Source organism: Eubalaena glacialis, chromosome 2 (assembly GCF_028564815.1).
Source record: "Eubalaena glacialis isolate mEubGla1 chromosome 2, mEubGla1.1.hap2.+ XY, whole genome shotgun sequence".
NCBI classification, from domain to species: Eukaryota; Metazoa; Chordata; class Mammalia; order Artiodactyla; family Balaenidae; genus Eubalaena; species Eubalaena glacialis.
Window position 1 is genome coordinate 119,689,931 of NC_083717.1, and position 17,724 is coordinate 119,707,654.

At 38.9% G+C, this 17,724-nt stretch overlaps 2 gene segments (V, D, J or C); both read left to right on the forward strand.

Moving 5' to 3' along the window:
* LOC133084268 (T cell receptor alpha chain MC.7.G5-like) overlaps positions 1-17,724 on the forward strand; it is a 610,392-nt gene that overhangs the window by 111,762 nt on the left and 480,906 nt on the right.
* On the forward strand, positions 9,811-10,455 carry LOC133085771 (T cell receptor alpha variable 12-3-like). The segment is given in 2 exon segments: positions 9,811-9,883; positions 10,097-10,455. Coding segments are annotated over 2 exon segments (411 nt in total).

Below are 17,724 nucleotides of genomic sequence, written 5' to 3' on the forward strand. Positions count from 1 at the left end.
CTACATGCAGAGGCGGGTCCAAATCCAAAGCTGAACCCCAGGAGCTGTACGAACAAAGAAGAGAAAGGGAAATCTCTCCCAGCAGCCTCAGAAGCAGCGGATTAAAGCTCCACAAACAACTTGATGTGCCTGCATCTGTTGAATACCTGAATAGACAACGAATCATCCCAAATTTAGGAGATGGACTTTGGGAGCAGGATATATTAACTTTTCCCCTTTTCCTTTTTTTTGTGAGTGTAGATGTGTATGCTTCTGGGTGAGATTTTGTCTGTATAGCTTTGCTCTCACCGTTAGTCCTAGGGTTAGGTCCGTCCGTTTTTTTTTGGCTTAAAAATTTTTTTTTTCCCTAATAAATGTTTTTTTAATAATTTTTTCCTTATTTTCTATTTTTAAAAAAATTTTTAATAAGTTTTTTCATATTTTTTATTTTAAAAAATTAAAAGATTTTTTTTTCTTAATAAATTTTTTCTAAATAATTTTTTTCTTATTTTTAGTATAAAAAATTAATAAATCTGTTTTTAAAAAATTAAAAAAATTTTTTTTTCTTAATAAATTTACTCTTAATAATTTTTTTTCTTTTTTTTCTTATTTTTTATTATAATTGCTTTATTTTATTTTATTTTATCCTCTTTTTTTCTTTCTTTCCATTTTTTCTCCCTTTTATTCTGAGCCGTGTGGATGAAAGGCTCTTGGTGCTCCAGCCAGGCATCAGGGCTGTGCCTCTGAGGTGGGAGAGCCAACTTCAGGACACTGGTCCACAAGAGACCTCCCAGCTCCACGTAATACCAAACGGCGAAAATCTCTCACAGATCTCCATCTCAACATCAAGACCCAGCTTCACTCAACGACCAGCAAGCTACAGTGCTGGACACCCTATGCCAAACAACTAGCAAGAGAGGAACACAGCCCCATCCATTAACAGAGAGGCTGCCTAAAATCATAATAAGGCCACAGACACCCCAAAACACACCACCAGACGTGGACGAACCCACCAGAAAGACAACATCCAGCCTCATCCACCAGAACACAGGCACTAGTTCCCTCCACCAGGAAACCTACACAACCCACTGAACCAACCTTAGCCACTGGGGACAGATACCAAAAACAACGGGAACTACGAACCTGCAGCCTGTGAAAAGGAGACCCCAAACACAGTAAGATAAGCAAAATGAGAAGACAGAAAAACACACAGCAGATGAAGGAGCAGGGTCAAAACACACCAGACCTAACAAATGAAGAGGAAATAGGTAGTCTACCTGAAAAAGAATTCAGAATAATGATAGTAAGGATGATCCAAAGTCTTGGAAATAGAATAGACAAAATGCAAGAAACATTTAACAAGGACGTAGAAGAACTAAAGAGGAACCAAGAAACGATGACAAGCACAATAAATGAAATTAAAAATACTCTAGATGGGATCAATAGCAGAATAACTGAGGCAGAAGAACGGATAAGTGACCTGGAAGATAAAATGGTGGAAATAACTACTGCAGACCAGAATAAAGAAAAAAGAATGAAAAGAACTGAGGACAGTCTCAGAGACCTCTGGGACAACATTAAACGCACCAACATTCGAATTATAGGGGTCCCAGAAGAAGAAGAGAAAAAGAAAGGGACTGAGAAAATATTTGAAGAGATTATAGTTGAAAACTTCCCTAATATGGGAAAGGAAATAGTTAATCAAGTCCTGGAAGCACAGAGAGTCCCATACAGGATAAATCCAAGGAGAAACACACCAAGACACATATTAATCAAACTATCAAAAATTAAATATAAAGAAAACATATTAAAAGCAGCAAGGGAAAAACAACAGATAACACACAAGGGCATCCCCATAAGGTTAACAGCTGATCTTTCAGCAGAAACGCTGCAAGCCAGAAGGGAGTGGCAGGATATACTTAAAGTGATGAAGGAGAAAAACCTACAACCAAGATTACTCTACCCAGCAAGGATCTCATTCAGATTTGATGGAGAAATTAAAACCTTTACAGACAAGCAAAAGCTGAGAGAGTTCAGCACCACCAAACCAGCTTTACAACAAATGCTAAAGGAACTTCTCTAGGCAAGAAACACAAGAGAAGGAAAACACCTACAATAACAAACCCAAAACATTTAAGAAAATGGGAATAGGAACATACATATCGATAATTACCTTAAATGTAAATGGATTAAATGCTCCCACCAAAAGACACAGACTGGCTGAATGGATACAAAAACAAGACCCATATATATGCTGTCTACAAGAGACCCACTTCAGACCTAGAGACACATACAGACTGAAAGTGAGGGGATGGAAAAAGATATTCCATGCAAATGGAAATCAAAAGAAAGCTGGAGTAGCAATTCTCATATCAGACAAAATAGACTTTAAAATAAAGACAATTACAAGAGACAAAGACGGACACTATATAATGATCAAGGGATCGATCCAAGAGGAAGGTATAACAATTGTAAATATTTATGCACCCAACATAGGAGCACCTCAATACGTAAGGCAAATACTAACAGCCATAAAAGGGGAAATCGACAGTAACACAATCATAGTAGGGGACTTTAACACCCCACTTTCACCAATGGACAGATCATCCAAAATGAAAATAAATAAGGAAACACAAGCTTTAAATGATACATTAAACAAGATGGACTTAATTGATATTTATAGGACATTCCACCCAAAAACAACAGAATACACATTTTTCTCAAGTGCTCATGGAACATTCTCCAGGATAGATCATATCTTGGGTCACAAATCAAGCCTTGGTAAATTTAAAAAAATTGAAATCGTATCAAGTATCTTTTCCGACCACAACGCTATGAGACTAGATATCAATTACAGGAAAAGATCTGTAAAAAATACAAACACATGGAGGCTACACAATACACTACTTAATAACGAAGTGATCACTGAAGAAATCAAAGGGGAAATCAAAAAATACCTAGAAACAAATGACAATGGAGACACGACGATCCAAAACCTATGGGATGCAGCAAAAGCAGTTCTAAGAGGGAAGTTTATAGCAATACAAGCCTACATCAAGAAACAGGAAACATCTCGAATAAACAACCTAACCTTGCACCTAAAGCAATTAGAGAAAGAAGAACAAAAAAACCCCAAAGCTAGCAGAAGGAAAGAAATCATAAAGATCAGATCAGAAATAAATGAAAAAGAAATGAAGGAAACAATAGCAAAAATCAATGAAACTAAAAGCTGGTTCTTTGAGAAGATAAACAAAATTGATAAACCATTAGCCAGACTCATCAAGAGAAAAAAGGAGAAGACTCAAATTAATAGAATTAGAAATGAAAAAGGAGAAGTAACCACTGACACTGCAGAAATACAAACGATCATAAGAGATTACTACAAGCAACTTTATGCTAATAAAATGGACAACCTGGAAGAAATGGACAGATTCTTAGAAATGCACAACCTGCCGAGACTGAACCAGGAAGAAATAGAAAATATGAACAGACCAATCACAAGCACTGAAATTGAAACTGTGATTAAAAATCTTCCAACACACAAAAGCCCAGGACCAGATGGCTTCACAGGCGAATTCTATCAAACATTTAGAGAAGAGCTAACACCTATCCTTCTCAAACTCTTCCAAAATATTGCAGAGGGAGGAACACTCCCCAACTCATTCTACGAGGCCACCATCACCCTGATACCAAAACCAGGCAAAGATGTCACAAAGAAAGAAAACTACAGGCCAATATCACTGATGAACATAGATGCAAAAATCCTCAACAAAATACTAGCAAACAGAATCCAACAGCACATTAAAAGGATCATACACCATGATCAAGTGGGGTTTATTCCAGGAATGCAAGGATTCTTCAATATACGCAAATCAATCAACGTGATACATCATATTAACAAATTGAAGGAGAAAAACCATATGATCATCTCAATAGATGCAGAGAAAGCTTTCGACAAAATTCAACACCCATTTATGATAAAAGTCCTGCAGAAAGTAGGCATAGAGGGAACTTTCCTCAACATAATAAAGGCCGTATATGACAAACCCACAGCCAACATTGTCCTCAATGGTGAAAAACTGAAACCATTTCCACTAAGATCAGGAACAAGACAAGGTTGCCCACTCTCACCACTATTATTCAACATAGTTTTGGAAGTGTTAGCCACAGCAATCAGAGACGAAAAAGAAATAAAAGGAATCCAAATCGGAAAAGAAGAAGTAAAGCTGTCACTGTTTGCAGATGACATGATACTATACATAGAGAATCCAAAAGATGCTACCAGAAAACTACTAGAGCTAATCAATGAATTTGGTAAAGTAGCAGGATACAAAATTAATGCACAGAAATCTCTTGCATTCCTGTATACTAATGATGAAAAATCTGAAAGTGAAATTAAGAAAACACTCCCGTTTACCATTGCAACAAAAAGAATAAAATACCTAGGAATAAACCTACCTAAGGAGACAAAAGACCTGTATGCAGAAAATTATAGGACACTGATGAAAGAAATTAAAGATGATACAAACAGATGGAGAGATATACCATGTTCTTGGATTGGAAGAATAAACATTGTGAAAATGACTCTGCTACCCAAAGCAATTTACAGATTCAATGCAATCCCTATCAAACTACCACTGGCATTTTTCACAGAACTAGAACAAAAAATTTCACAATTTGTATGGAAACACAAAAGACCCCGAATAGCCAAAGCAATCTTGAGAACGAAAAATGGAGCTGGAGGAATCAGGCTCCCTGACTTCAGACTATACTACAAAGCTACAGTAATCAAGACAGTTTGGTACTGGCACAAAAACAGAAATATAGATCAATGGAACAGGATAGAAAGCCCAGAGATAAGCCCACGCACATATGGTCACCTTATCTTTGATAAAGGAGGCAAGCATATACAGTGGAGAAAAGACAGCCTCTTCAATAAGTGGTGCTGGGAAAATTGGACAGGTACATGTAAAAGTATGAAATTAGAACACTCCCTAACACCATACACAAAAATAAACTCAAAATGGATTAAAGACCTAAGTGTAAGGCCAGACACTATCAAACTCTTAGAGGAAAACATAGGCAGAACACTGTATGACATAAGTCACAGCAAGATCCTTTTTGACCCAGGTCCTAGAGAAATGGAAATAAAAACACAAATAAACAAATGGGACCTAATGAAACTTAAAAGCTTTTGCACAGCAAAGGAAACCATAAACAAGACCAAAAGACAACCCTCAGAATGGGAGAAAATATTTGCAAATGAAGCAACGGACAAAGGATTAATCTCCAAGATTTACAAGCAGCTCATGCAGCTCAATAACAAAAAAACAAACAACCCAATCCAAAAATGGGCAGAAGACCTAAATAGACATTTCTCCAAAGAAGAGATACAGATTGCCAACAGACACATGAAAGAATGCTCAACATCATTAATCATTAGAGAAATGCAAATCAAAACTACAATGAGGTATCATCTCACACCGGTCAGAATGGCCATCATCAAAAAATCTAGAAACAATAAATGCTGGAGAGGGTGTGGAGAAAAGGGAACACTCTTGCACTGTTGGTGGGAATGTAAATTGATACAGCCACTATGGAGAACAGTATGGAGGTTCCTTAAAAAACTAAAAATAGAACTACCATATGACCCAGCAATCCCACTACTGGGCATATACCCTGAGAAAACCATAATTCAGAAAGAGTCATGTACCAAAATATTCATTGCAGCTCTGTTTACAATAGCCAGGACATGGAAGCAACCTAGGTGTCCATCATCGGATGAATGGATAAAGAAGATGTGGCACATATATACAATGGAATATTACTCAGCCATAAAAAGAAATGAAATGGAGGTGTTTGTAATGAGGTGGATGGAGTTAGAGTCTGTCATACAGAGTGAAGTAAGTCAGAAAGAGAAAAAGAAATACAGTATGCTAACACATATATATGGAATCTAAGGGGAAAAAAAGAGGTCATGAAGAACCTAGTGGCAAGATGGGAATAAAGACACAGACCTACTAGAGAATGGACTTGAGGATATGGGGAGGGGGAGGGGTGAGATGTGACAGGGTGAGAGAGTGTCATGGACATATATACACTACCAAATGTAAAATAGATAGCTAGTGGGAAGCAGCCGCATAGCACAGGGAGATCAGCTCGGTGCTTTGTGACCACTTAGAGGGGTGGGATAGGGAGGGTGGGAGGGAGGGAGATGCAAGAGGGAAGAGATATGGGAACATATGTATATGTATAACTGATTCACTTTGTTATAAAGCAGAAGCTAACACACCATTGTAAAGCAATTATACTTCAATAAAGATGTTTAAAAAAAAAAAAAAAAAAGAAAGTCTCCTTAGGGAACATATTCAAATAATTAGCCTTAGTAGAAATGTTTTATAGGAGACTAGATTTTTTAAAAATAAATTTTATTTATTTATTTATTTATGGCTGCATTGGGTCTTCACTGCCGCGTGCGGGCTTTCTCTAGTTGCGGTGAGCGGGGGCTACTCTTCGTTGCGGTGAGCGGGCTTCTTATTGCGGTGGCTTCTCTTGTTGCAGAGCATGGGCTCTAGGCGCGCGGGCTTTGGTAGTTGCAGTAGGCGGGCTCAGTAGTTGTGGCTCACAGGCTCTAGAGCGCAGGCTCAGTAGTCGTGGCTCGTGGGCTTAGTTGCTCCGTGGCATGTGGGATCTTCCCGGACCAGGGCTCGAAACTGTGTCCCCTACATTGGCAGGCGGATTCTTAACAGCTGCACCACCAGGGAAGTCCCCGATCCAGTTGTGAATTCATTGTTAAGCTTAATTAGTCATCATTACCTCCCTTTGGTTAAGCTATATGAGCAGTGTCATTCGTGAGGCATAATTCAGGATGCTCAGACATTAGAAGCATATATGTTTGTACCAGTCGTACTGAAACAAGGTTGTGCTGATTTATAGGTTTGTAGACATACAGGGATGGGAATCCATGTTGAGCAGCATCCATTGATGGTGTCAAGCACAGCAGAATAGTCCAGGACAAGCCGTATTCATATGAGTTTTTCTGTTTTCACAGACCATGTGGTTGTTCTGATAGGCTGCAGTGCTGGGTCTAGCATACAAAGATGGCATTAATGCCCCTCCCTGCCACAAACACAAACCTTCCAGGGTCGAAGTTTCTCCCTTCCTTGGTACCAGGGCTGTTGCTCTTTTTCCAACACCACAAAACTGGTGTGACCATTGTAGCCACTATAACTTTGTCATTTTTTCTAGTCATTTCCTAATCACACTCAGAACTTTTGTATAGGAGGATAAAGAACAAGAAGGACAAGGGCATTTTCATGCCATTTACAGAGAACAATTATATTCACCACCTTGGGCCTGCTGGGCCACTGTAAGCAATTCTTAGAGCCGTGTACTCACATAAATGGTAGTTATCTTCATGATCTAGGACCGCGTTTATCCCATGATCAATCATGATCATGGATAATCATTTATCCATGATCTAGGACCAGCCATTTATTCTAGACTGCTGTACAAGAATGAAATTTTAATGCCATTTTGATGGGCCACTACCAGTAAGGTGTACTAACCAAGCTGGTCAGAGGTTCGCCCTTCAGGGAAAGAAAGAAGCATTATGCTTTCCACTTCTGGCAAGTTGGAGTAGGTGTATTTTTTTCTACTCAACCTGTTAAGTACAGCTAAAACCCTGGACCACATGTAAAAACAAAACGTAAGAATTTGGAGAGAGGAAGCTAGGCTATGTAGGAACTTGGGGCCTGAGGAATGATAGAGCAGTGAATTCCCTGAGTTTTCTTTTGCCTCATATAACCCAAGTGAGTCCTGGAGAAGCCAGAATCCTGGAAATGCCAACAGGTGCAGACAAAAAAGTCCATGAAAAGTCTTCTCTCTAGCCAAAGGACCAGGAAGAGGACAGCCTAGAAAGATATAAAACTTTAAGACATTAATCAGCACACTCTGGCCAAACACCACAGAAAGGTCTGCAGCACACAAGCAAATATTTAAGGAAAAGGTAACCGAAACCTGGTAGGGAAGCTTTGTGGTATTTTAATGTAACGCTTGTTCCATCTTCTAATCACTGGATCCATGACAGTTTTTAGATGGCCGCCTGCGTTCCCAGTGTGGGTTCCTGGTGGTGGAGGGAGCAGAGCACTTTGTCATCGAAGAATAAAACTTGATTGTTTTGACCTGTTGGGGGGCTCGTGAAGGACTAAGGCAACGGGCTTGCCTATATTTCCCATAACTCAGAACTCTCTCAGGGCAGAGAAGTTGTTACACAGAGAATATTTTCTAAGAAAAAATTCACTAGAGGGATTCAACAGTAGATTTGAACTGACAGGAGAAAGAACTTGAAGATAGGCCAATTGAAATTATCCAGTCAGAGAGCAGAAAGAAAGAAGAATGCAGAAAAATGAACAGAGCCTAAGAGACCTGTGGGACATTGTCAAATTTACTGACATAAGTATACTAGGATTCTAGGATGAGGAGAAAGTGAGAAACGGCTGTGTGATTTCTGTCCAAGGCAATGTTCTCGTAGAGAAAAGGATTTCATTATTAGCATCTTCTCCCTCATCTTACTTCCTACACAGTTGTCGGTGGGAATGGGAAGGACATGACCAGTCCATCTTTGATGGATACTGTTTACCTGGCTGTCAAGCAGAAACGGACCTGCTGCATTGCTGGTCTCTAGCCACCAGCTTCTACAAGGACATGAGGCACGTGGTGAAATAAGAAGGAAGAGTAGTTGTCTGTGCTTGTTTCTCTGTTAGACCCAATTATGCTTCTTGCACGGATCGTGCTCTGATAAATCTGGTTTTCTGGTTAAGGTAGGATGGAAAGACAGAGAGAGGGATACCAGACCCATAACTTTGGAGATTGATTCCTAGATGCCAGTGCTGTGTACAAGAAGAGGAAGTAAGAAGAATTAGACACATGAACAGGTGCATCGCGTTTTATTTACACTCTAGGCACTGAAGGCAGGTCCATCTACTACTTCCAGCCCAAGTAAGCACTGTTTCCACACAGATGTGCCATTGGTGTAAAATGGAATGAAGAATCCCGATCTCTTCTAGTCCTTGACCTTGTTAAAAATATGCCCAGGTTGTGAGATGGAAACATGTTTCATCAGTCAGATTTTAGGCCATTGTGTCTTCAAAGGATTCTTTTGAGTTAGAATAGATTTCTTTACAAATTGGAGGTGGAGAAATGAGAAAGGAGGTGTCTGGCCTGATGTGGAGAACAGCTACACAATATTAAATTCTCCTTGAATCACAAGCGCCTCACCCAGACTTCTATCATATCATAGAATACTTCAGGACTGGTTTTTTAGTGTGAGGGATTGGTCATTTGATATAACTGCTTTTGCTCACACAAGCATTGGCATTTGATGTAAAACACATCCACATCCACGTCAAGCTCTCCCCACACACATTGACTTGGACCATATGATTCTCAAATTTTTAATTTAACTAAAGTGACAGAGTTTTACTTTCATCAGTTCACATAATAAGGGTCTATGTTTTGAATATTTCTTTGATCACTGTCTTGAGTCCACAAGATGGCAGTGTCTTCTCAGAGACTCTGAGGAATGCTCTCATGTATTCCTCCGTGTGTGTGTGTGTGTGTGTGTGTGTGTGTGTGTGTGAGAGAGAGAGAGAGAGAGAGAGAGTGAGAGGTATATATGAGAGGAGGAGCTCGGTGGTGTAGCAGGGGTGGTGAAAAGAATCTCTTGTTTTCATTGGTAGAACAGATTCTTTTTATGATTTCTAAGGCAGAAGAATTAGAAATGTCTGAGTTCGACTCATTTTTTTTTTAGGGTATAAAATTTGAATCCGCAGTGAACCAGGGGAGGAAAGAATGATGAAATCCTCAAGAGTTTTACTGGTGATCCTGTGGTTTCAATTAACGTGTGAGTTTGGGGCATTTCTATGGGAACCTAAAGTAAAGTATTTGGAGTCATTCTGTATTGTAGGCCCATGGATAGAAACATGAATGTTATTTCCCTTAAATAAGGGAAGGTAGAGGTGGGAGGCCTGTGAAAAGATAACTTACATTCTGCAGAGGAAGCGTCCATTACCCAGCCAATCTTCTTCGACTGACCATTCGTTGTGTCTTTGCACAGGGATGAGGAGCCAACAGAAGGGAGTGGAGCAGAGCCCTGCATCTCTGCATGTTCCAGAGGGAGCCATCGCCTCTCTCAACTGCACTTATACTGACAGTGCTTCTCAGTACTTCATGTGGTACAGACAGTACCCCAGCAAAGGCCCTGAGTTGCTCCTGTATGGACAGTTGAATAATGACAAAGAGGAAGGAAGATATACAGCCCAGGTCAATAAAGCCAACCAGTACGTCTCCCTGCTCATCAGAGACTCCCAGCCCAGCGACTCAGCCACCTACCTCTGTGCAGTGAGCACACAGTGCTCCCCAGGCACCTGCAGTCGGTACCCAAACCTGATGGGGCCCCAGCAATGCCTGATGTAGAGCTTAGGCTGCAGGGCACAGCAATTCTGTTTGCTTTCTAGATGAAAATGAGAATTAAGAGTTAACAGAGGGAAATTTTTTTTTTTTTTTTTTAAATTCTCAAGTTGTTTAATTCAATGCGATTTATATTCTATGCAGTCAACAATACAAATATGCATATGTTGAAAATCAATCTGTAGTGCTTGGATTTACTCTTTTTTTTTTTTTTTTTTTTTCACACACACTGTATTTTATTTTTACAAGAGATAAATAGACTGACACCAAGCATTGTACATGGATGACCACAACAAAAGCAACAATGATTGCAATTACCAAACATGAAACACACTCATACTATGTCATAATATTGACATTCAGTCCAGTAATCCTCCACTGCAACAGCTCCTTTACTTTGCAGTGAAAATTGATTTGTATATTCTTTGCCTCTGAGTTCTTGTGGGATTTTTTCTTTTTTTAAATTCAACCAGAAAGTCACAAAAATTATACTCATCCTCATCAGTTCACTCAGTCCCATGTAATTAATTTTTTTTTTCATCTTGATCTTTTGTTAGCACTTTTATGAGCTCATCAGTTTTTCATTAGAGTTCTGAAAATGCTTATTCATTCAGTTCAGCAGTACAGTCAGGTACCAGAAACCTGTACTTGTCAGAGTCTTTTCCATGAATTTCCTGAAGATGAAACCCTTTTATAGGAACATATTTACAAAAGCATCAGAGTACACCCAGAACTGTCTGTAAATGACAAAAGACTTAAAAATGACCACGGTTAAAGATTTGATGAAAGTTCATAATAATGCAGTTGACAAGAAAATTAGTTGGGAAATATTTTTATAATGCTGAAAATAATTGACTCTGAAGGGAAATTAAAGACACAATTTGGTCTGAATGACTGTTTGAAATATTTTCCAGTCTTCTCTTTGTACTCTAGTTTTATACCACAAATTTTCTCAATGGGGTTGGTATTACGATGCTCTTATATATGACAACAGTATTTTAATATGATAACTGAGATATCCCCTCACTGTTCTTCGTCCACCTTGCTCTTTCCCCATGTAGTTATTCAAGGTGTTTGATATTCATTACTTTAAACAAGTATGGATAAACAGAAATGCCAAAGAAAGGAGTCTTAAGCAACTACTTTAAAAAAGTTGTAAGTCATGAGTTATTTTCGTTACAGATCCCCCACCCCATCTCCACCCTCAACTGCTACCCCACTGGTGGATTAGATAAGGATACATTTGATGAGTGGATGGAAGGACTAGAGTCAGAAAGTGAGAACTGGTTGAAACAAAAAGCCTGGACAGTTGCAGGGGCTCAGATCAGAGAAGGCTTATGCTACCATTTTTGAGTAAGGCTGAGTAGAACTCAAAGTTCCTGGCTTGAGACTTGGAGGAGAGTGTATTGGTTCCTATGTACTTGAGTATGGCTGGAGATGGTAGAATTAGCTACAGCTATAGAATGTCCCATACCTGCAGCAGGGTATGGGAGCATAGAATGACTTCAGATTTCCTGAGAAGGATCTCTGAGTAGCATCTGGAATAAAAAACTCTAGACACCAAGGAGCTTTGTTATGGTGAATAAAGACCTACATGGATCAATTATCAAAGAGCATATGGTACTGAGGATGTTTTAGAAAATGTTGGTGAGGGGAGTTGAGAACACCAGCAAGGATATGAATATTCCCCCTCTCCTGACTCACTTGCACTGTGGAATTGTCCTATAACTTACGCCCAAGTCCAGGAAAAATGTTTTTGACCTGATGGAAATTCAGCCTTATAAAAAATCTAAAGTTGAATTAGAGGGAAAAAAATTAAAAGACACACTCATTGTAAAGCTGAAGCTGTGGTCTGTTAGACATGACATTGTTTATGTAGTCCAAAGAGTGGGACAACTTGGAAATGAGGAATTAAGATTTTTATTCGGTTTTGTTCACATAGTCCCTGACTAAAATGATGCGATCCAATCAGAATTTGCTTCATATTCTCAGCCTGCAGACTTATGACTTACAAATATTTCCAAATCGTGGAAAAAACATTTGAAAGGCAGTGAGAAACGGCATGAAGTTGTGCTGGAAGCAAGATGGTCAAATTCTCATCCCGCTTTTCTTGTGTGCCTTCTGGTGCCACTGGACAGAACCTGGTTTGTGGTGCTGGTTTGAATATCGTTTGTCACTAATGAGCCATTTGAATTTAGGCTATACTATTATACGTATTTCAGGATTGGTTTAGGACTAAAGGAGGTAGCATATTGTCTTGAGTTCCTTAAAAGCAAAGCCTAAATTGGGGTTTCCTGTATCCATAATTTTTTGAGAAAAGCAAGTTAAGATGGAAAGGAAAAGGCTAGGCATGGATGTGGCTCAGCTGGACTCTTGATCCAGCCTGACTTCATGGGGATCTCTGGAGCATGAAAAGCATGAAGAGCACCATAGAATTGATCCCTCCCACCGTGAATCAAGGGGGCCAGACAGCTGACCTCTGTACCCCAGAATAAAGCAGTCATTTGAGCAGGGGTATACCCTACTGGAGAATGGTGACCTTTATTGGCATAGATCAGTTTTCTGGGGAAGAGGGCAAGTGTGAGACAAGTGTAGCCAACACTTGCAACAGCTGGGGACTGGGTACACTGGCCTGGAAAAGGGGATCTAGGCTGGGCACCAGCAATGGCTACAACTAGCATGGAACTCTCTTATCACATGGTTTGCATTCAGATAGACTTTATAATTATTGTATTTAAAATGTTAATTTCTTTCTTCATTTAATGAGGTTTAAAAAGCTGGTCTTACAAATCGGAAAGAATTGAAGTAATGTAGGGTAAACCAGTTAAGAGAAAAAAAATCAAAATAAATATGAAAATTATTATTCAAAGCCAAGACTCAAGATTTTTTGAGAGTAGTGACCAAGACACCAGCATATTATTCTCTTAGTTCCTTTGGTCATTCTCGAAATACTACATTCCCATACTAAACCATAGAGCATGACATTCCGCCATAACTTTGGTCCAGGTATAAGCGACTCTGATGATTCACAGTTGAAGACTCTGGGCTTCCAGGAATGGAAAGAGATACCATATCTATACTTATAAATGAATAGTGTCACTTTTTTCTTGGTTTATATTTAAGAATGAAGGGCTGGGTAGCAGGATGGACTCCATATTTCATTGTGTCCATGTTCTCCACAAGGTTTCTTCCTGAATGGGATGCTTGACCAGTAGTCTGGGCATGTGGACTTACCATGTTACATGGCAGGCTTCTTTTTAGGATGACTGAGCAGAGAACGGGTTATTAACTTGTTCCTTCCCCTCCCCCTGCACCTAATATCAATTTGAAGGTGGCTTAACTCTCAACTACTCACAGGAAACATTAGCATTCCAGGTGTTTTACTTCAACTTTAGTGAACATCAAATGCCCACGTACAGGCTGGTCTACTATGCTACTCACATATAAGCACAGTATCAGGATGGAGGGCACAGAGGGAGACTAGTATAGCTATTCCACATATTGACCTTCAATTTGTCCCCATGTTCTGTCCCTCCTGCCCTACATTATACCTATTCTCTTTCTCAGTCCAGAATCTCTACAGGTTCCTGAGGAGTAAGTTTCCTTCACTTGCATTTCCAATAAAATCTTCTCTTAGTTCATTCTAGGCAGTGTTTTCTCCCTCTCTGTCTCACCCATCAGTATGCTCACATGTACTTTCTATCTTATGGGAATTGTTGATATTTTTCACCTTTTTATTATTTTCACATTATGGATTTAGCATTATCCTGTTTATACTTGTAAATTTTATCTCAGTGGGAACTTTGATAAGAAGGGAAGCGAGTACATATTCTTGATTAGATATTTTGAATCATATAAAGTTTCAAACTGACCATATGATTTGGTCTTACATGTGAAAGAAAATCTATCGACAGGGTCAAGAAGTGAATAGAAGCACAAGGGAGAACTGATTTCAAGCTGGTACAAGTCAATGGAGTATTCAGAAAGGAGGAAGTTGTTCTGACCTTGTGAAAAGCACCCCAGCTAGCCAGATTCTCATTTCACCGGAGAATTCTCTTCTTAGTTATTTCAATTTGAGGTTTCAGTGGTCTCTGTGCTAAAATAAGTTGGGTAGGGAAGTCTTTTCCCTTCAGAGTTTCATCTTACTATTAGACCACAGAGGGAATGTCCCTTGACTGACAGATCTTGTCTCCTACTTGCATGGGATGCTGCTTGCTTCACTACTTTGAGTGTCACTGTCAATCTACTCTCTTCAAATATTTGAAAGGACTCTAATGTCCTTCTTGTTTGTTTTCTTTATCTTATAGACATTATGCACAGAAAAATACCAATACCTTGCTTCTTGTATAATTTAATGTAAATTGTAAGAAGAATCCACACAAGCATTATGGAGCAGGGTTCGGATATAAGATGATTATCCTGAGCTACAGTGTCAATAACTCGATTCATACACACCAGCTCATTTAGCACGGTTTTGCACTGACAGGAGAGAAAAGAATCTTTCTAGGATTTCCTTGAGGAGGAATGTTTTTAGTTATTCAATTTGTATAACTTGTACATGGTAGATGCTCAAGGATTTTATATAAGTAGAAAGGAAAGAGAAAAATCTAGGAGATAAACAGTAGGTGTAGGTCTCTCTCCACATTACCTCTTCAGAGATCAGGAGGCTGTGTGAGTGTGTGCCCTGGGGCATGGATCTACTTTCTGGTTAGCTGAGGAGCCTCTCAGTTTCCTGTGACAGCAGATATGTGAATATGCACTCAGATAAACAAGTTGTTTGGCCTGGTAGTGTCTGAGGGCTCTCAGACTCCAACCTGAGTCCTCATGAGCCTGGTGAATGGAAAAATGGAGAAGTCCTTGGGAGTTTCATGCCTGGTTCTCTTTTGGTAGCTGTGCTGAGTTGGCGGGCTTTGACGATATGAATAAAAAAGAGCAGATCCTACTAATCTGTATAAATCTGAAAGTTATAGAAGGGTGGTTAGAGTTACCAGGCTCACCTGGGTGGATTGCGAAAAGGAAGTTCTTTCAAAAAAGAATTAACCATGAATAAATCTCCTTTGTCTGTGGTTCTCTGTTTCAACAGGCGTGAGCAGCCCATATACATTGGACCAGAGTCCTTCATTCCTGTGTATCCAGGGGAGAGCACATGCTGTTCTTAGTTGTACTTCTCAAAGGAAAACAGTTTTCCACTTCCATTGGTTCAGGCAGAAGCCTGGGAAAGGACTTGTATCTTTGACTTTAATTCAATCAAGCCAGAAAGAGCAGGCAGACTAGAATTTTAAAGAACTGCTTGGAAAAGAGAAGTTTTACAGTGTTTTGCAACTCTCAGCCTCCCACCCTGGAGCTTCAGCCACCTACTTTTGTGCTTTGGGACAGTGCTCTCCTAGCGCCTGCAGCCTGTCCCACAGCTGGCAGCTGGGCCTCTTGATGGGGTTCTAGCCTTAAGGGTGGGGTGAAGGTGTTTTCTTTCTCTACAGAGGGAATTTTCTTAAAATCTCTGTCTCCAAACAGAAATTAAGGATAATATACCACTCCTTTATGTGATGAAACAGAATTTATATTGAATTAAATTTCCTTTTGTTACTATTGAATGCTCGTTCCTCAGTGCAGACTGTGCTCATCTTGGACCTGTTAGCCCAGATGCCTTCCACTGTCTAGCCTTCAGGTCAGAGGGCAGAGCCCTGTGTGCCCAGGCTCCCAATCCAGAAAGCAAGTTTTCACGATGTTGTACCCTCACCAGTAGTGTCTTGCTCATTGGTTCAAGGTCTTCATGATATTTGCTCTATCTGTGTACCACTTATACCACTATTTACTAATTTAATATTAAGTAGGTTTTTATATTAAATAGACTTTAAAAATGACTACGCAAAAAAGTTATCCTTGTTTTAATGCATACTGTGTGTGAAACCATATATTTGATGTCTATTTCAAATTAAAATAACACCACGTAGGTAACAATTAAAATTTTCATCTATGTACTGCTTACCATGACTTCCTGCATCAATCACACTTTAAGAATTACTGATTCAGCCCATGGTCTTCATTTAATAGGCTGAAAGAATTTGGATGAGCAGGATTTGAATGGCCTACTTAAAGCATGACTTAGAGCAAACTGGAAGCTGGGAGCAGAACCCAGACACTCTGACCTCTCGTCAATTGCTTCTTCCAATAAAGATGCAAAATAGGGTCCAGAGTTAGAAGGAAAGAGTCTTGTATTTTAAATTTAAGTTAAATTAAAATTTTATTACTTAATTATACATATTAATTTTAAATAAAGTAGAAGATATAAGCATGCTTAAAAATAGAACATTCCCATAACTTCATGACCTAAAAATTATAACTATTACTAGTTTTCAAAGTTTTTAGCTCACATATTATACAGCTAAATTTTCCATGAAAGGGGATTATAATGTACTTATAATGTATTTATTAACATATTTGTTTTTCTCAACATGTATTGTAGATGTTGTCATAACAGGAAACATATTTTAAGGGCATAATTTTAACTTATTGCTTAGTTTCCAATATTTAGATGTACTTCTAGAAATGAATCACTTTTTAGTATTTTTTCCAATTATCCAGTATTATAGACAATATTTTTATGAACATCCTTAAAGCTGTAATTTCAATGGAAGGGAAATTGCTTGGTTAAGGGAAAACACATGACACTGAATGTCTGGTTTCCATGAAGAAATTTTTCACCAAGCCATGGCTTCAACAGCAACATATGAGGCTGCTGATTTTCCAATAATATACCAAGTATGGATATGATTATTTTAAATTAGTTTCCATTTTACTAAGTGAAAATTTTCACAGTGTTTTAATTTTCTTTTATGTTAACCTGTAAGGTTTTTGTCATTACACATTTTGTCATTAAAAAAATTTATAAAATAAGATTAGAAAACACAGAATAACAACTCATATCCTTTCATAAAATAAGATCATATTAAACAAAGTTTGAAAAACACTGTTCAAATCCAGGTTACCTTCTAGGTGGTCTCTATTCTCTCCAGGCAATGTGTTACCCACAGTTTTGATATTCAACATGCGGACCAGCAATATTGGAACTTGTGCAGAATCCCAGGCTCTATTCCAGACTCCCTGAGTTTGAATCTTCATTTTAACAAATCCCCAGGTGATTCAATCACTTTGAAGTTTGAGAAGCACTAATCTAACTGGTAGCAAGAGTGATTTTTTTAAGTGTAAATCAAAAGTTGTTGCTACTTGCCTAAATGCTGCAGTGGATTTCTAAAGGTCCTAGAGTAAAATACAAAC